The sequence below is a fragment of the Triplophysa dalaica genome, chromosome 9, assembly GCF_015846415.1.
Source record: "Triplophysa dalaica isolate WHDGS20190420 chromosome 9, ASM1584641v1, whole genome shotgun sequence".
Taxonomy (NCBI): Eukaryota; Metazoa; Chordata; class Actinopteri; order Cypriniformes; family Nemacheilidae; genus Triplophysa; species Triplophysa dalaica.
In genome coordinates this window covers 13,966,807-13,988,257 of record NC_079550.1, presented here as the reverse complement: position 1 = coordinate 13,988,257, position 21,451 = coordinate 13,966,807, and the positions used below count along the sequence as shown (strand labels likewise).

General features: G+C 38.9%; 1 protein-coding gene across 1 annotated transcript; it reads right to left on the bottom strand.

Annotated features, from left to right (window-relative positions):
• Positions 1-11,591: 11,591 nt before the first annotated feature.
• On the bottom strand, positions 11,592-18,080 carry tsr1 (TSR1 ribosome maturation factor). The gene is made up of 15 exons (XM_056755938.1): positions 17,945-18,080; positions 17,480-17,583; positions 17,172-17,400; positions 16,954-17,088; positions 16,253-16,707; positions 15,581-15,737; positions 15,322-15,494; positions 14,090-14,301; positions 13,764-13,923; positions 13,565-13,675; positions 13,217-13,349; positions 12,365-12,481; positions 12,132-12,272; positions 11,954-12,028; positions 11,592-11,874 (listed from the first exon to the last, which is right to left on the bottom strand). The coding sequence occupies exons 1-15, from the start codon at positions 18,060-18,062 to the stop codon at positions 11,699-11,701; spliced, it is 2,496 nt and encodes an 831-aa protein (XP_056611916.1). The 5' UTR covers positions 18,063-18,080; the 3' UTR covers positions 11,592-11,698.
• Positions 18,081-21,451: the final 3,371 nt, after the last annotated feature.

Here is a 21,451-nt window from a genome sequence, read left to right as displayed (position 1 = left end):
ATCTTATCGGACCCTGAGCGGCGTTCGGTTGTCAAACCCATCATAGGCTGTGCGTGCAGCGACACCCGATGGCGTAGAATGTAGAAGTTGAGACCAAAGACGAAACAGCTACGTTGAATCTAAAACTGGAAACAATGTGCCGTTTAAACGTGACCCAATATTAAACATTTATTGAATTCTGATATTCCTAATTGATAATAGCTTTTTATACTAGGCTGTTTTTGACAGCTCTTTCGACAATATTTAAATGCTCTCTCATTTGTAAGTCACTTTAAATAAAAGCATCTGATAAATCATCTGATAAATTTCATTCTCACCTACAGGTCTCATCTATCTAAAGGCACACCAGATATTTTTAAAAGGAAATATTGAGCGTTACACATTCCTTCTCTTCGAGTATTTATGTCAGTGAATTAATGAAATGTAAAATACTTACCTCATGGTAGCATATTTAAACCATTATAATTGTCATTATTTATACTTTTTGTAATTTACTACGGTAATTTAAAATTTACTGCGGTTCGGGTTCCAAACCTTAGTTTGAAAGCCCCTGGGCTAAATAAGTGAATGTTTTTTTATTTATTTAATTGTTTATTGTAAGACACTTTCTTTTAAAACAAAAACATTTTGAAATTACCTTGAAGTAGTAAAGTATCTAATTTGAAACTTCACACATCCAATGGTTCAGTTTAATTCGAATGTAATTTCCTTACTTTCATTTTTCCTTACAGACACTGTTCTGCTTGTTTAACACGTAAAATAAAAAATGCTTTCATCATTTTTTATTTTCCTGTTTTTCCCAAATTTCTGTATTTTTTTTAATACAGATGTAAATTCAATGAGCTGCACAAAGTCATTTGTTTTCATTTGTGATACCTTTTTTTATTATTCATCATGTTCCATGTAGTATTACCAGTCTTGGTGCCCAAGTTGTACCTTGTTGATATATGGTAAGAAACATTACACCTTACGACTGACTCAAAGAGAAATTCCCATGGTATCATGGTAACATTAACACAGTTTGCTTTTGCTATCACTTTGTGGCGTCTGTTTGTTATTGAGTGTCACGATGAAAGTAGTGTTTAGCTGGGCATTCACCTGATAGAAGCCTTTTCATGTCACAGCCTGTCCCCTGACCACCCCCCATCCCCGGTCCCTGAATTACTCTAACAGCTGACTGACAGACATCTGTTTCCCGGCCTTTCTTCTGAAATTACTTCAGAACTAGATGTTGCTTTTTAATTAGAATGGTCAAAGTCATAGCAGTCCAACTTTACTGAGTGGGAGGTATTGTCTTTCACTTCCAGTTTCTCCCGATGAACTCATGATAACCTCAAAAACAGAGATATCTGAACTAGACAAAGGACCGATCGGGGTGCAAACAGCACCTGGATGTTTATCGGGTCACTTTAAAACTTACAGTGTGGTATAAAATCCACTGCCCATATGTTGAGACAAACAATGGGTGTAAATTGCTCGAAATAGATTTGTTGTTAAAAATAATTGCTCGGTTTGACCTTTGTGATTTACTGACCTTGACCCACATGACACCAATGTTTTGTTCAGTTGTTTATTGTTTGTTTATTTGCTTTTTAGATTTGCCAAACTCCTCTCTTTTTTTAATGCAGTAGCCCCATTAATGGAACACAAGCAGAAAAAATGTCTGTGCATTGTTATTTAAATATTGTTGCATCAGATTTAATCCAAGAATGTACTTCAAAATGAATTCATGAATTCATGTTCTGCTTGTGTTTCATGATTTAAAACCCAGTGTGTGCACAAGCACAAACTGAATTTTGGTGAATTATATATATTTAAGTAACGGGTGTTGTAAGAGCATTGCGTTAACAACGCAAGGTTGTGGGTTCGATCCCAGGGGATTGCATATACCTAAGCATAAATGTATAGGTTAAAGCAATGTAAGCCGCTTCGGATAAAAGCGTCGGCTAAATGCATAAATGTAATGTAAATGAATAAATTATTTTCAACAGAGACGAGTATGTGCATTTTACACTCATACAACCACTGGCACTTAACATTCTGCCATCACCTTCTAAATTACACACCTACTCTTGTTTATTTGTGTGTGCGTGCATGTGCGTCAGAAATGTGCATGTGTGTGTAAAAATGAGAGATGTGTGAGCATGTGACAGAAATATGTTTGTGTTAGAGATTTCAAGTGAGCTGAACAAATTTTGTTTTAACAAGTGGGATGTTTATGTGCTGCATGTTAAACTTTATTGACCGTGTGCTTGAGTGATATTGCTGTTTGAGTGCACTTCTGTCTCTGTTGATACCTTGTATGCCTCACTTGGGACCAAAGTTGCGTATCCAGTGAGAATGACTTATTGTCTTTCACTTAACTTCCTATCTCTCTGTTATTGTCATCCGTGCGACCTATATACAGTCAAAATAATGCATCATGGGAACTGTTAATTGGCGCTTTAGTTGACTTGTGCCCTTGGCCAGAGACCCAGCCCGAGATCCCTCTATACGGCAATGTGATGATCTCTGTTTTTATCTTTGTGGGTACAGCCACTCAATTCACCACATGCAAGATCACCGGCCCCTTTGTCAGACACACCCCTGAGAACCAACATCTCACCCGAAATTGAGTGGTAGGCGCAACATTTACACACACCCACTCCTAATTTACTCTAATGAGATACTGCAAGACAGCTTTAGTGGATAGGCACGCAAAGAGATGTCATTAGCATCCTCTGGTTTTTGTGAATGTCCTGGCCGACAAGCATAGTAGTTCTGCACTGGCACTGTTGCCGTTTTCCAGAGATTTAAGTGAAATGAGATGCTGTCGTGATTGATTGCGAGTGTGGGTTTTGAACTGGGTATGTTGTGATTCAAAGGTTGGGTTGGAGGAAAAGGCATGCACACCATTTGCAAACCAACCATTCTTTATAGAGCCTGTAATGACTTCCTCAAATACCTTTACTGAGTGTCTGTCTAATGTTGCCGGGTGTAACTTCAAAACACTTTTGTGCAATATTACATCTTATTGCCTGGTTTGTAAAAAAAACTGTCTGTGAGGGAATAAACATAAAATAGTAAACACATCTTTTGTTGTGATTGTTGTTATTTTGTGAAAATTCTGGAAAATGGGAAAAATAAAATTCATTTTGTAACGTTTTACATGAATGCATCATAATCAAGTATAACTGAGGAGAAAAGATTGCAAAAACAGATCCAAAACATCTCCTAAAACATTCATAACTATATTTATGATAAAGCAGTAAGTTGGTTTTAGATCAATTCCGTCAAGTACCAAAGCTTATCCATGCATCATATACAATTTCAAAGTAAAGTAGCTGTTCAAAAATTCATCAGATTGAACATGTTTAAACTCTATATGGAATTTTCCTAATATAATATACACAGACGCAGATGTTTTATCAATATTAAATACATTTTAACTACATTTTATTGTATTTTATACTGTAGTTATGTTTTTGACACGTGTCTATACTGGACACAGACACATTAAAAGACAATAGAACACATTAAGCTGTGGCCACACTTGACTTTTCGTTCCATTGACTTCCATTCATACGCATGTAAATGCAACAAATTGGTAATGCAAGCACATCCAAAGATATTTGTCATTTTGCTACGTAGCAAAGTTCAAGTTTGGTGATCTCTGACCTAGGAATTTGCGTCACGTGAATGTGTGAGACAGGTCACAGCGTGACTTCTCCTTACAAAATGTAAAGGATGGAGGAATTACACCCGCCCATTTTCAAAGCACTGTCTGAACAAATTTCACATGCTCAAAGTCTAGTCTGACCGTGGCATTTGAACCCATTATAATTAAAAAATTGTCCACATTAGATGCAGCGCGAGACAAAAAACCCATTAATAACAACCCGCAGCCCTGCTGGTCGCATTCGGTGTAGACATGGTGTAATATGGTAATTTTTGTTTCATTCTGTAAACAACTGACAACATTTCTCCCAAATTCCCACTTATTTGCAAAAAATTATAACTGGACAAGGTGGTCAAAATAACAAAAAGATGCACTGTTTCCCCATCTCAAAGGAAATAAGTTCTCATACATTTTGAACCCCAATACTATTGTTTTACATGTAGCCTATTTAAAAAGCTCAGAAGCAATAATTGTATAGAAATAGATTGAATTTTAATCACAACTTTCCTGCATCTTGGCAGGATGTCGGTCATTCTCATTGCTGTTGGGTGACTGTGATTCTTGAGGTATGTTATTGTTGAAATTCAACTTTTACACTAAACTGAAATTGCCACAATGCATGCAGAAAAAAGGCACAACTGGAGTGGTCTCTTAATTTTTCTGCTGCTATGTAAATGTAAATATCATAACAACCATAAGAGTTCCTGCGTGTGTAAGATGACATTTGTTGTCATGTTTGTTGACAAGTTTCATTATCAGCTGTCATCTCTAAACATACACTTTCAGACACGGAAAAATACCCTTTCAATGTATACAGGTTGGAATCAGACCAGATGTGAGGGTTTCTAAATCACCTTCTCCTCCAGCTGCAATGCCCTTAAATTTGTGCACGGTCTGTGATGCCAGGATCTTGCCACCCTGCCCTGGGGTTTCACTGTTTTTTACAAGTGGTCACTATGAGGAAACCATTCGTCTTGGCATCTGGGCCGCACATGGCTGTCCGCTGACTGGACTCCCTTCATTAGCCTCTCAGAGCCTTGCCACCCCACATACACACACACAGGGGAAGAGCTGCCTTTTGTTTTGTCCACACCCTACGCCGAACCACCTCCTTTTCTGTCCTCTCTTCCAACTAAATCTCTTTTCCGGCTTGATTCTCACTGAAAACCATATGGCGTGTGACATCATGGGGGCAGGAAGCCGAGCTAAAGGGAAGGATAGAGCAGAGAAGAGAGATCGGACTGCCAGGTCTCCGTGCAGTGATGTAAGCAGACAGGCATGCTGGGAGGCCCATTGGGGGTGAGGGGGAGCAGGTTGGAAGTGCTTTGGGGTTTTTTAGACTTCACTCCCACCTGGATAACCATGGAAGAGTGAGGAGGGGGAACGTGGACTGTGTGTAAACTGTTTTATTTAGGGACCTGTCCCTGTGCTGTAATGTAGAACGTCTGCCCTCAGTTACCAGTCTCATAGATTCACATTTTTACATCGTCCAATATAATGTTTGCTTAGCGTGCTCTGAGGTATAATCAGTCTTGCACAACATCTAGTGCACCAATCATGTCTAATCAGAAAGGCATTATGTATAAATTCAGTTGAATATTACTGTACTCCCAGTTCAGTTCTGGGGAATCTGCTTCCAGCTTTTTTCCTCTTGAATAGATGTATTCTGTTTGTGTTATGCTTTTAACACATAATGTATCAATTTTAACACATTTTGTGTTAAATAAATGTGACAACACTTGTTGGGTTGAAACAAAGTAAAAATAACACAGATATGTGTTCAGTTAAGGACTACACATTTTTACAACAAGTGTTTTTACTACAGTCAAAAGTTTGAGCACAACTTATTTTTCCACATTTTAGAAGAAGGTGAAGTCAGCAAAACTATTGACAAAAAACATTAAGATACAGTTACCAATACATCTTCCTTTACCACCTGATCTCACAGGAATTCAAAACTATTTTTCAAGGTAATTCTTATGAATTTGTACATCGTGTATCGTACAAAAACGTACAATTACTAGAAAAAGCCAATACCCCCACAACCCACCCCCTTAACCTAACGTCAGTGGCCCGAAAGCAAATCCTACTTAAATGTTTACAAGTTCATATGAATATGCCAAAATCAGCCACTTCGTAAAAAACTACTTTTTTGCCGTGAGGTTGTGTTGAAATTATAGGTTTTTCAAACTTAAAACAAGCAACACATATCTGCAAATTGGTTCAAAATAAACACATTTTTAATCATTTTTAAATTTGTAACTTAATTCATTAATCCTAGTTCAAGTATATTTGTCTTACCACATTAGTTGATATTTATAGCTTGTTTTCAGCATGAACTCATTTTCAGAAAAACTGAAGATGAGTTCATGTATGTCATTTTGCTTGTCAGGTAATATCAAATAACATTTTTTGCAGTGTGTACAGACGGTTTCGGCACCAACAACATAAACAAACGTTATGTCGCCAAGACTTAACTTAGGTAGACCTGCGCAATGAATCAATGTACAAAAAATGAATATTATTAATATTCATATTAAAATGTTTTAAAGAAATTGTTGTCATAACCAAACACAGACTGGAAGTATTGTATGCTTAATGTATGCTGTCCACTTGATGGCTGCTTTTCTGTCTCTTTGTGGTCCAACTTAGCCATTTAAATAAAATATAATGAAAATGTTCGTTTTGCAAAGAGATGAATCCATTTTTTATTCATTGAAAACAAATTTGAGGGAAAAGGTCTTACAAGAAACCACATTCAGTCAGGTATGTCCAAACATTGGATTAATACTGTATTTATTTCATTCACTTTAGCAGCTTTGATTTGTGTGGTACAGTAATGCACTGAGACCTTGGGCAGGAGCTCAGGCTTGGTATCTGGGATATGCATTAACCATGAGTGAAACGCACCGTGGCCAACTATTTTCACTGAACTGCCTTAATGAGACAAAAGTGCACATTCTACAGCTGTTTGCATTGAACTATGAGATTTTCCATGTTTATATGCAATGATAGACAGAATATTGGATCTCCTTCTTCCTCCTCAGTAGATCCCGAATCCATTTCCGCTAGCCCATTCCCTCACACTCCCTCATGCTCCACCTAAACGCGGTCCAACATCTCTGCTCGGGTTGTCTGCATCTATCTCGTCCCCTGAAGTCTCTCTCGCTGAAAAGTCACGATCTGAGCACCAGGATATTTCGTCTTTTAGACTCCCACCCCATACGTTCGCTGGGTGAACTCCACGCTTTGTTGGGAGGTCCTGGTCTCCATACCACCCCCTTTCCAGCCATCTCTCTATCAGCACAAACACACTCGCACACGCAAACTACCCCGCTCCTCTGATTAATGGCAGAGCTGGGGAGTGTGCCAGGCCGGCTCCTTGCTAAGTGAAGTGAGAGAGAGGACAGGGGAGGCATGGCTGCTGCAGCTGTGGTTTGGAGTTTGTCTCTCAGCCCCTGATCTGCCCCTCTCCATCTCCTCACTGGCTCCTTCGGGGACACACGCTTTGGCCAGGAACCAGTGAGTCAAGACCAGGGTAAGAGGAGAGGAAGGGGGAACAAGAGCAAATGTGGGCGAATGGGAAGGAAATGACAAGATGGTTCATTTTACAGAGGAATTTGTAGAGGCTATGACGGTTGGAGATGACTTTACGCAGTCGCGTTAAAGCTACTCCTAATTTTGCGTTAAATGTGTGATAATTCAAAAGCATTTTAAAATATTCCAGCCGTAATCTTAATGTGTAAATATAAATGAAGCATTAGCTGACTTAACCGTTACCGAGGCTGAATGTTCTAGAATTTAATATTTCAAACTTGTCAATAATTGTTATGTTATTGTTTCATAATCATTGTTATGTTAATTGACCACATTTAAATCTCTTTTTGTAACATCTATAATGTGTTTAGAAATAATTACCAGAATTCTCTTTACCCTTTAACTTCCGCTACACATCTTTAAAGAATAGAGTCCCTGTAGATTATTTCTGAAAACAAGCAAAAAAATAACAAGTGAACTACATTAACTAGGAAGTTAAAAGTGTGTCTAGCCAGTATTATTTTGAGTTACCAGTAGAACAACCATTACTTGGCTAAACCTAATTTAATAATAACTTTTTGTAATATTATGTGGAAGCTAAATTTATTTGGACATTTAACTTGTAAATGTCTGAAAGTTGATAGAAACTACACTGTAAAAATTACAATAACGATAATAAAGTAATTTGGACAAAGATTTTTTTTAGTATAGCTAGTCATACCTAAAACGTTGTGAAATTTTAATCTGAAAATACGAAGAAACAATTTTACATTATACACATTTAAAAGTGACATTAAAGGTGTGATGAACTGTGCTAATTTATAGTTGTATACTGTTATATGAGGTCTATTTATGACGTTTGCGTGGTTTTTACATCAAAAAACATCTAAGTCAATAAATAATAGGATATTTTCTACCCAGGTTTTGAGGCCATCTCTGCAAACGTTGTAATGGGTGTGTCGCATTGAAGACACTTTGAAGTAAACGCCCACTTTTTCGATTGGATAGCAGTTTGCGTAGTTGGAGCCTTCTGTGAATTTGATTCGAGACGTAACGTAAGGTTACACATCAGCACCATTCAGAGTTTTTGCACAGCATCAGTATTATCTGGAGACCTGCTGTCATTTATAAATGACCTCCCCACATAAATTAACAAACGGGACGCTCCGATAACTTCTGGACATCACCCAGCACCTGAAATAATACCAAATCACTCCAAAACAGCCTCCATTATTTGCAAAAGCCCACCAAATATATATATGAGCCCACCAAATGACAGAGATGGCGATTTGCACAGGCCTTGTATCACAAACAACCTCTGCAATTTATACAAATGACTAGAGGTCTCCAGGTAACACTAATCTCCTGCGAATAGTGCTCAGGGCACATCAAGCGATCTCTAACAAATCAATAGTGACCCATAGTACAAAAATGTTTTACTCACATAAGATTGCTAAGCCATGCCTATCGGATCCAATTGAAGGCACAACACTGCTTTTGAATTTTAACTCTCCACAAATTCAGTGTCGACCTGTGCCTTGTTCACAAAGGAATCCTCATAGAAACTAAACGGACAAACGCTCCATGTTTTTCCCACATGAGCTGGAACAACTTTATAAATAAACTTTAACCCTGCAATCCTAATATCGGAATCCGAAGTAAGGTTATGCAGCGACTGTATTCTTCCACAACCAGGGATGGCACAATATTTATCTATCTTTAACGGCACGTTTGTTTATTGCTTGCTCGCTCTATCTAGTTCGGTGCCACTGGTTCTGTCATGCACAAACCAGTGGGCGGGGCTAGAGAAGGAGTCGTTGATATTTTTCTGTGGAGGCAATGTGTAAACCTATTAATGTCGTCATAGATAGGTGCATTCCAGAACCTGGGGTTAGCTGGGCCTAGTGTCAATAACAGAGGTAATCTCATTAACAAGGGCTTTTTTAGTTCTTACACTTACATGATGTTTGCGTGAATACGATTCGCTGTAATATAACAAAAGCTCGGGTTAAAATTGTGATTTTAATTCATGCCTCCTTTAATAGGTTGTAATTGCTTTTTAATCTAATTTATTTGTTACATTTTTAATGGAACCTTTTTAATAGCATAAGTTTCCAAATATGTTTGTGTGGTCACTGTGTCACATCAGATTCACAGTGTCAAAAGTGCAGAGATGTAGAAACTGTAAATCCACTCTGAAGTCTTTATTGTGGCAAACTGGTTTTACGTTTCTACTCAACTATGAAATAACAATAAACTCTTTGACAAGCATAGATTATGAGTTCATTGTTTTCGTATTTTTATTACACTTTAAATGTTGAAATAATTAATGGATGAGTTATTTGTTTCCTAAATTCATCCGAAACATCTACATGTGCTTCGTAAGTGTGCTTCAATGTTCTGTACCGGGTTGCCTCCCAGGCTGGCGGCCCTCGGTGTGTGTGTCTCCCTTGCGGTGTTTTACGGGCTGCGCTGCGGTGTGCTGACCTCCCTCTCACCCTGGTGCCACCCAGCCAGTGTAGGACTCAGGCACCATTGGCTCCTGCCAAAATCCCACAGCGCCACATCTGCTATCCATAAACGCCAGGCACTCTTGCTCTCCTTCTCACATCCCCCTTCCTCCTCCTCCTCTCAAATATATTTGCTTATTCTTGTTTTCCCAACTGAGCGACACTTAAATTATACTCCTGCACAATCTCTGTTCTACATTCAACTTAAACACTCAGCGGTTCAACTCTTATCTCTTCCTTCTCTGCAATCCATCTTTTTTTATACTGTGTTTCTCCCTTTCCGATGGAAAAATCTTTCATCCATAATGTCTTCTGTGGGATCCAGCTGTGTGTGGTGGCAGTGAATTAGGAACCACAGGACATTCCTGGTACAAGCAGCCCAAAGCCACCGGCGTTAACTCCTGAACGTGGTCAAAACCAATCACATGCTTTTACGAGAGCTGTCCAATTGACCTCCCTGTTGTTTTTCCCATTGCTTTCACAAACACTTCGCTTTCGATCAGCAGAAGCATAATTCTACATTTCCACGTTAAACTACTAGGGATGGTTAAGCAGCAGGCCTTGAGCGAAGGAAGGCAACACGTTCACATTCAAAGCATGTGTTTCTTAACGCTAAGGACAATCTCCAGTGTGGGAGGATTAGATTTCCTCTCTAGATCATGAACATTTGGCCAGGCATACCACACCCCATTCAGCTTTAAACAAGATGTGTTTAACACATTCCCGCTCAATGCCCCGGGTGCACTCCAGCTAAAAAATGAACGAGAAAATAAATTGAGTGCCTCAGCTTAACCGTCCGGAGCTTCGAGTGCACCCCTAGGCAATAAAGAAGTATTACCACTGTGCGATTGTTTTATCATGATTTGACTTTTTCCACCGTAATCAAATTCGCAGCGCGGGATAAAAATGTACATATTGAACTTTTGATACCCCGTTTCTTGGATCGGGTTTTGTTTTTTTGAGCCCAAAGCTTCACCTTCTCCTTTCCCAGACATATTGGCATGCGCCTATTGTGCGGTCCCAACAGAACCTGGGGATGAATCATGTAGCTGCAAGCATGCAAGAGCAGTGCTTTATGATAAATATTACAATTCATAAATCACTGTTTCTCAGAAGAGAAAGAGACTGAGGGGGAGCAAGAGCAGGCAAGAACTGCAAGGCATTTGGGGGATCCAGCAAAGAAACAAAAAAGCGTCACGAGGGAAGATGTTGGTTAAAGGGGGTCTTCAAGGTCAGGGATCCACCAGGGAGCGGGAGTGGTTGCAAGTGTCTGTGTAGGAGAAAGATTTAGACGGTCTTTATTCGCACTGTACAGAACTTCATCAGGATATGACAAAAGCCCAGTCACTCATAATATAACGCTCATAAATTACGGCAGCTATCAATTTGGTCACCAGCGATTGTCCGATAACAGCAGCAGACTGTTGTTGGGAAACCATAATTGAGCGAAACACTGCAATGTGAGGTTTGGTTTGAGTTAAAGTATGAAAAATAAAAGTTTGCAATGATGCAGGTATTCAATGCTACTTTAGTTTAGGCAATAATTTGCTTCAGCTTACATAATTCTTCCTTCTGCTAAACAGAAACTCCACAACAAACTGCTGAGGGCCTGAATGCTGAATGAGTTATGCGCAAACAAACAAAACCGTTTTTGTCTTTGTGAATTGACACGAGGGGTCATTGTCAACCTTAGGCTGTAAGTGACGACCAAGAGCGCTACGTTATTCTGTCATTAGTTTCAATTATCTGAGACTTGGAAGATTGCTTAAAAGGGCATATTCTATTGAATGCAATACGTTTACACTGTGGAAGAAAACCATTTCAATACATGTTTGCCATCTAGTGGCCACTAAGGTGACTTGGTCCTTAAAAACACACTGACAAAATTAAACAGGAGATGGATTTTTTATTATCCAATTAAGAACAATATCTGTGTGTTTTGTGACAGAAGCTGTACATTTTTCCATAGTTTTCAGTTCAATGTTTTCTGTTTTTATTCCATGTCAATGCCATAAAGCTCTGGCTCGTCTCTTTTGACCCAAGGTAGAGGTGCGGGGACATAAGGGTCATAGATCCAGCGAGGAAACACCCTCTTATACAGATTCATCATTACTGTGTCCTGAGAGCGCAATTGATTATCAAATACACACTTCATATGACCGTGAGTACCTGCAAACACACATAAAGTCTTATAAACAGTTCACAAAGTAAATTCATCAATCAATTTAAGTCCATTAATAGTTTTTACCTAACGCCTCCTTGATGTGTCCCCTTCGTCCCCATTTTGTGCGTAGCTCTACTGGTTTAAACCACATAATATCATCTGCAAAAGAGAAATGTTTGGATGTTAGAATGTAAAAATCATTCCTTTAAACACTTCACAAACCCATCTGCACATAACTTATGAATAACACTTCTGTGCTCACCTCTATTGAAGAACATGTAACGGACCACTGCCGACTTGCGGTTGATTTTGAAAGGATGTCCACTCAAGACGATTCTCTTCAACATCACCCGCCGAGGATCACAGCTCAACAGACTGCCTGTGGCTACCAGGTCCTCCATACCTACAGTAACGGTAAAACACAGCATTTAAGACATGCTTTAGGATGTGTTGATTCTCAATGCAAACACTGCTTGTTTGGCTTTTCTCCCTCACCATTGTCTCTCTGTTTGAAGACCAGGACACCAGCTGTGGGGAAGGTTATAGGGGCATAGACAGACATCACCGTAGGGGCATCAGGAAGCAGGAAACGCTCCATCTTGTGTTTATCACCTAAAAAAACAGAATCTCTATTTAATACTTTTAATTTCTAATTGTTTTATTAGATTTAAATGAAAACTAGTGTAACCATTATGTTAATTTTACAGTTAATTTTACACATATGATATCGTCTTAAATAATTAAGCAGTCATTTAAAGTTTTGCCTTAACACCGTGTCTACACCGGACAGGGCACGCGCGATGCGACAATAGAGAAGACAATAGAACCCATTATAATATAAAAAAATGTCCATACTGGATGCAGCGCAACGCGACAATCCCTATAGAACAAGCCGTGTGTCGTATCATGTCGGTCGCTTCTGGGTAGACACAGTGTAGACACATTGGTTTAAAATTAGCTGTCTCTGCCTCCCTAAACACGCATTTTGAGTGCATTTGACCAAAAAAACAAATAAACTTTTAACTTTAAAAACACCCAGTAAAAAATGAAAAATATTATGTTGTCATTGTTCATCTTTTGGCCATGATAATCATGTGATGTCATAAAATTGAAGGGAAAGCGAAATATAAAAACATGGCCATGAGTATATCACAGAAAAAAAAGAACTGCAATTCTTCATTACAGTGAAAGTGAGTCTTATAATAAAGGTCTGTCAGGATTCGCAAATTTGTCTCAGATTGAAAAATAGAATGCCAAATTACATCCGGTTTAAAATATAATTTTGGACTTGACAGTCCTTTTGAAATAAAGTTCTCTGACTTGACCATTCGAGGTGTATGGTTATACCAGACGTGTGCTGTGAGAAGATGGCTGAAGCTGTGAAGCGTCTGAATCCACACTGAAACACCAGCTCCTCTTTAGATTTGATGGGCTCGGTGTTGCTCGGATGTTGCCGCACCAACATGTGCATCACTGACATCTTCAAAGAGACCAGAACAGTGGAATTTCAATTGTCTTTGAGCTTAACATTTAGTTTATCTATAGCTAAACAAATCACCAGACAATGTATAAAGTAATGACTACAATTTACTCTAAAAGAACATTTAAACGAAGTAAAATTAAATGTTTTTTTTAAACTAAATTACACCCTTCAACTGAACATAGTTCATGTAGTTTTTCAATCTAAAAAAGTACCTTCTGTTCATGTGGGAGAAGAGATACCAGCACTAAAGGTTTGCCAGCCTGGAAGCTCTCCATTACTGTGGGGGGAACGTCCACAATGTGCAGAGTGACGTACCAGCCCGCCTTAAGAAATCAAAATGGGTGAACAGGGCATTTACATTAAACAATGGCACATGCCGCAAATCATTCTTTGGACAAGATTAAGACAAACCATTGCGCCTTCTTCATCACTGGTGGCCTCTGCCAGCATTCGACGACGCATGCGCTCAAAGTTCTGGAACTGGTAGATGCGCGAATAGTTGGGGGGAAGGTTCTCCAGGGGATCCCATGGGGAGGAACGGAAACTTTTCAGACCTCTGTACTTCTGGAACCTTAACACACAGAAAGTGCACATGACAAATGACATTGTATATGAGAACTGCAGAGGAGGTAAAGATTTATCAGTGAAATCCCGGAAAGCCTATGGTCACTATGTTGTTGTATAAAAAAGATATACGAGAGGGTTCTTCATAAAGGTGACAAAAAACAGGGTCTTACCGAGTCTTAGCTGAAACATCAAGAGGAGTGTCTACTTCATCTGGGAACATCTCATTGGCACGTGCCTCTCTGTATCTCCTCAGCCCCTCTCCCTCCTCGGTCTCGTCCAAACCTTCGTCATACTTATGATCTGATCCGGTACGTCCAACAGAACTGATCTCCTCTTCTTCCTCCTCGCCATCATCTCCAGAGGCGCATTCAGATCCGGCATCCTTAGGGAGGAAGAGAAGCGCATAACATTTTCTCTAGTCATACATCCACGTAGAGTCTAGCAAACCCAAACAAAACACTTGATTTCTTTGAAGTCCACTAGATAGACTCGACACTTCAAGGAGATGGGAAAAGGACAAGACATGCTGCTGTGGTGCGTTAGCCCCCCGCGGGGTCAACCTGCAGAACAATCGCAGGTGCAGTAATAAAAATAATCTCCGTAATCATCTGTAGTACCACTTCCTCCATTGTTAACATCTCGCATTGAAAACTCTCCTTTGGAGCTCCTCAAAACATCAAACGCATGCTAATTGTGATTAAAGAAAATAAATCGACCAGAGCTTCCATACATGTCGCGTTTCCCCTCGTTCTTTCAAGCCCAGCTGTTATAAATAAATGGCCGCCCCCTCCGCGAGTCTCGACAGGAAGTTCTGTCCAAACAGCAGGAAGACAAGAGGCTTCTCTCGGGACTACCTCTCCAAACACTATTGTTGCGTCGAGAAGACTGGCACTGAGGGCCAAGCAGCAGACATTGGGAAAACAAACAGTGCCGCTCCACCATGCAGAGCACTAACTGGCGGTCACGTATGCATTGTGACGCCTGTTCCGTGTTCACCCTCATCTCCAGCAATCAAGCTTGATTTTGACATTAATTTGACTTAATTGGTCATTATGCACATTTGCCGGATGGATTTCGTGAATTTACCTGCTTTTCCAGGCTCACTCTTGGGCCGGGTCATTTCTACTAGAACCTTGAGGGGTTGTCATAGTTACGAATCATCAATACATGCCCCTGGTTTCTGTGATATGTATCTACTTCTTGATATATTAAAGTCTGTTGTTATGCAAAAAAAATTCCAAGATCAGATTCTGTTCACAGCCCTTTTGTGATTTTTTTTGGGAGCACCACCCAGATAGTTTTCTGTTGTATGACAGACGAGATCATAACATTTTTCTCTTAAGGGAATGCTTCACTGCCTTGTTTTTTGTAAACTGCGAGGTAAAAAAGAAGGACAATTTACCTGAGATTCATTATCATCCATTTCATCTTCCATCATCTCATCTACATCATCGTCACAACTGTCCACATCATCGTCATCATCAACATCCTCTTCAGCATCATATTTGATCCATGTGGCCTGGTAGTCAGATGTCCCCTTTGGTACCTTCATCACTTTCCTGCTCTTCCTGTCCTCTGAAAATGCAGAAAGATCACATGAATCTTGCAGTTTGCTTAAGATCACAATCACTAAGAACTTTTCACTAGGAAAATTGTGGTACCCTCAGCCTCTTGCAGCTCTGCCTCTGTGGGCCACGTTTGCTCTCCATCCATCGGGTCTACCTCTGCCTCTGCCTGCAGGCTCTCCCTCGTCTCAGGGTCAGCTTTCATTAGCACCCGAATGCCACTATCGCCGTTTATATCTCCATCAGTACCATCCTGCCGAACAAAGATGTAAGTGAAAGCTTAAAAACCAACAACACATTCCTATCACTTCAATATTACAACCTAAACAATGAAAAAACTTTTAACAAAATATACACCAACACAGATGACACAAGAATAGGCGTCGCATTTTCTCTTAATCATACACAAAGTTTAACCTGGTCTGTAATAAATATGTGACATGTTATAAATATGAACAAATAATGGCAATTTAAGGAACAGTTTATCCAAAATATAAAATTATTTTATCATTTATTCGTCCTCATGTCATTCTAAACTTGACTGTCTTCAGAAGAACACAGAAGTTATTTTGTAGAGCATTGGTGTCCAAACAACATTGGCCCCCACTGACTTCTATTGTATGGACACGAAACCACGGCAAAATCTCCGTTGTGTTCCACAGTAGAAAAACTCAGAGGTTTTCAATGACATAAGGTAAATAAATGAGTTTCCTTGCAAACATTTCTTGCTCTGTCTTTGAAAGTTAAAAAACAATGCAACATCCTAACCATCATCTCTACGTCTCCTCCTCGTCCTGGCCTCGGTAGTCTGGAAGCTGCTGTCGTGATGGGCAGAGGATCTGTGGGAGCATCAATCTGACTGAGCTGAAAGTCTCCATGACCTGTTATATGCACCAGCCTGTTCACTTTCATAGGACAGCCTCGAATATATCCTGACACACACAGGGTCCCTAACCCTGTGGCAAGGCCTCCTGTTCCGTTCTGGCTGGTGTTTGGGATATATGTAGCTTTCTGAGCCAACAGGTGCGAGCGCCGAGATCGGAAGGCCAGTCGCCTTTGTTTCTGTGCCGACAGATGCCTCAGCAACAGTGTGGCATCCTGCTCTGTGTCTACGGGAAAGAGACGCGCTTCTGGGAAACGAGACTCCACCAAGCGAGAAAGAGCTTTTCGAGACTCTGTGCGTTTCTTTACCGCTAGATCAGATATTCCTTGAAACACCAATGCTGCAGAGAAAAACAGAGGGGAAAAAAGGTTTTTTTTAAAGCACGGTGTAATTCTCGATTCTTATTGGTCAAATCCTGTGGTTAAATATGACTGGTCCACATAACAAAATTCCCAACAAAACAGTGCCACATTAATGTCTTGCATAAATTTCCATAATTGTAATGTTTAGTTAAATAGATTAACAGTCATTTAATTTGTGTCCATTTATTTGAAAATACTCTGAGATGCTAAATCTTCACTCTTACCATGACTTGGAAACCCCTGGGCAAAGAGACAGGAGAGGCAGTATTCTCCATAGCTGTCCCATCCTTCATTCGAGTCCAACACAAACACCAAACTGTCAGCAATCTTCGCCACATCCAGGACCGAATGCAAGTCAGCTGAAAAGATAACTCAAATTAAGAGACGGGTCTAAAAACATCATGGGTTATCTTTAAACTGTCAGCGATCTTTATATTGTTACCCGTGTCTGGCCTGTAAAAGGTAAACCTCTGTTTAAAGCGAGGGAGAACAAGACCAAAACTGTCCAAGGCCCCACTGACTCCTTGATCTTCGTACACTATGTCATCAAGTCCTTCTCCTTTCAATATCTTTGTCACAGCTCCTGCATTCACTCCTGCATGCACAGCTATAACTGCCACCAGGTGAGGAGGGCCATCCCTGCTGCCAAGCTTCCGTTTTTCTGTCAACACCTGTCATCATCAAAAACAATTGAGTTAGTCACTTAATAAACTCGTAAACCATGTAAAAGATTTCAATATGTTGACTTACAGATTCTTTTTTGTTTCGGCGGAGCTGATTGGCTTTGTGTCTGCGATCCTGTTTCCTCAGCTCTCTTCTCTGTTTCTTGCTCAAAGTTGTGACAGCAACTCTACCTGATTTGATAAACATAGTATATGTTAGCACTGTTATTATACTGTCATTTACTTTATTAGAATGTAACAATGTTTTTGCAAATAGATTGCAGTTCATATTACTACTTTTATCACAAATTCCTGGTAAATTCTTGGAGTGAGACACTGACACATTTGTGTTTTAATACAAATATCACAGTTAAACTGTTGTTTGTGTGACACGAAGTTGTATTGACAACGTTAGAAGTTTGTCCGTTTGTATAAGGTTTTTAAATGCAAGTTTAAGCACCGATCACACGTTAAACACGTGTTCATTCAGACAGGGAACGGCCCACGTGACTGCTCAAGCGCGTGTGTTTTTTTATCGAGAGACCAGACATACCCTTGTTCTCCCGCCCGATCTCGCCTTTAGTCCGATGCTTTCCATGTTTGTGTATTTTGTTCTTCTGTTTATAAACTCCAGGTCTGTGTGCCTGCTGCTGTTCGTCTGCTGCAGCCATTTTCTGTCATGCCGCACATGTAAACTTTAGTGACGTCATATTTCCGCGTCCGGCTTTCCTGCTATACAATCGCAAATGCGCGACTGCCACCTGCCGATGTTCAGCTGCATTGTGCTTTGATCGTATTACAAAGTGATAAAAAGCAATGAATTAACGTTAGATGTTATGACATTATTGTATACACTGTGTGTACATAAAATATAATATGATAATTATTATAAACAGTGGGAGGATGAATTCGTAAATTGAGAACAGAACGGATTATCCACCACCACAACTCAACATTAAATATGTAAGGTATTGTAGGACAAGTACACTTTTGGATTGTAACATTATTTAGGCTAAATGACAGCTTGCTCTACCTTCCCCCAGAGCCTGTCTAAGCAGTAGTGGGAAATATTGTTGCCCTTCCCTCCTATTTTAGTTATGGGGGTTGTTGACCCAAAATAGGAAAATGCTTTATTTACTCACCCACATGTCATGCCAAATCTGTAGTACTTTCTTATGCAGAATACAAAAGAAAATATTTTAAAGAACGTTGGTATCCAAACAATATTGACCCCCATAGACCTCCACTGTATTTGAGACATTTCTCAAAATATCTTCTTTTGTTTTTTATTGAAGAAAAAAACAGGTTTTGATTCACATAGGGGTAGGTTAACGGTGACTTAATGTTTTATTTTAGAGTGACCTATATCCAATTTAATAGAGACTGCAATAAGCATCATTTTTAGCGAGTTTTTTCTGTGAATAAGGGCTGCTCCGATTTAACAAATTGAGACAACAATGATTCTGTGTGAAGCAATGAAGACTAATTCTTATAAGTGTTATTCTATGTTAAAATCCAAGCACACATTATTACAATGTTTAAATATAATATTGAGCTGTCAGAGCTGATGCAGTTAGTGATCACAGTTACACATGGGTTTCCATCTGGCCTGCATCATATCCAAATCTCTGCCAATAGCACACTCTCTCCCACTTTCCTGTCTCGCTACACTGTTCTATAAATAAAATGTGGGAAAGTCTATAAATTTAAATAAAAAAGAGATATAAGATATGATTGTGAGCAGTGCTTTACTGTAGGATTCATTCTCTGTTTTACACTGCAGGAAATCCTTGGAGGTAGAGATAAAGCACAAATTAACTTCTCATAACCCTGAACTGGACTACTGATTTTATTATAGGCTTTCATACGCCTTCTTTGATTCCAGCACATTCAGATTCTCTGTGTTAGCATTATATTATTTTAATACTATAAAACTAGACAACAAACACTTCTGTACTACACTACATTTTAATTGACAGGCCATTTTAAAAACTGCATAAGAGAAAATGTTAACACTTTACAATAAAGTGCTATTACTTATCATTGGTAAATGCATTAGCTAACCTTAGCAAACAATGAACAATTTAGTTTTCAGCATTTATTAATACTTGTCGATGTTTGTTCATGTCAGTACAGTTATTCATGTTAATTCATGGTGCATTAACAGTGACAACGTTTGATTTTAATAATTCACTTGAATTATTATTAATAAATGCTTTAGAAGTATTGTTTAGTGTTAGTTCATTTAAGATAATGCATTAATTTCTTGTCAACAAACAGAGCTGGGTTGTAATGGATTACATGTAATCTGGATTTCGTAATCAGATTCCAAAAATCAAGTAGGCTATTCCTAATAAGAGTTAACTACATTTTAAAGTGCTCATAATCAGTCTGCTTTTCTTTTTATGGATTACATATTATTCACAGAATGGCAGTAAATTGTGTACAGTTCAGTTATTTTTTCTACATTTTTCAATATTTGATTTCTAATTTTTTAATTATTTTATATAATAAAAGAACCCACCAAATATATATGTTTGTGATTCTATACAAGAGGGAAGGGGTTTGGAATCGCCCATGCAAAATAGAGTGGCACTCAACATTTGATGGCTAGATGTGTAAACAATAGGGGGCATGACGAGATACTTATACCACAAAATGAGACAACTCACACTACGTTAAAGTTATCCTCAATGATAAAATATGAAAAAACAGTCTTTTATTCAATTGATAATCCCAAAATGCAAAATAGGGGCATCTTAGAAATTTATCTTAAATGAATGTAATTTTACATCTATTCTTATTAATTATAATATGATTTGATAGTGGCAGGACATCTTCAATACTAATTTCACCACCAAGCACACACCATTTCATTTAAGAAAACTCATAGAAACTATTCAGTGTTACTATCAGTGATAAATAAAGTAATATGAGTGTTATTTTGTATGTAGGCCTACTGTCCTTTAAAAACTTGATGAGGCTCTTGTTGGTGATTAAGAATGGAATATTTTTCCTCTTTGTATGTGTCAAAGTGATCCTGCTCCATTACTATGTAACATCAACTAAAATTTAAATCAAAAGTAATCTACATGTAATCCAAAAGTAGTCAGGTTACGTTACAAAAAATGTGTGATCTAAGAGATTACGTTACCGACTACAAATTTTGTCATGTAATCTGTAATTAGTAACTGATTACAATTCATAAATAATCTACCCAGTTCTGTTTACAAATATCACCTTATTGTAAAGGGTGACAGGTAAAATAAATACCAATAGATCGTAAAACGAGTATTTATTTAGTGGGATGTGGGTCATGTAGTCCCTATAGAATTTTTGTTGTTTTTGTATGTTAAATCCTTACATACACCACAGTGACTCTCTAAAAACATCAATGGGATGAAGCATGGCTCTTTAAACCCATTCATAAAACAGACTCCATGCTTCAAAACCCTCTGTATGCCTGGATACAGTGACAGCATCCAGCTCTCTCATTGGCTAGGTGAGATGTCTGCTTCACAACCAACCCAGAGCGCTAGTTCTCCATTCTGTTTACCAATTGGTTGCTTGTTGACATCACTGTAATAAATTTGCCCAGGGATCAGTTTTAACCTCTTAGTGATCCATAGCAGCAGTGATAATCAACATTGAACAATACCAAGAAAACTGATTGTTTTGTTCATTTTTAGATTGTGGGGATGTGTCATCAGTGTAAAGCAGGGATTATGCTTACAACAGAGACGATCTGTAATCCTTCTCATTAGATTTGTATGAGTTCTGCTCTTCTTGCCCTATATCTTCAGGTCCATCTGTGTGTGTTTGTGTGTGTGTGCATTCGTGTGCCTGCCTGGACTGGTTTTTATATGTTAATGGGGACCTAAACCTGAATGCACACCAACTCATGGGGACCCGTGTCACTGTGGGGACCAAAATGAAGGTCCCCACAGGCACAAAAGATCATAAATTGTACATAACGTTAAATGAAAATCTAAAACAATCTTTAGGGTAAGGCGATGAAATATAAAGTTTTACAGTATACAATTTATTACGCCTATGGGCT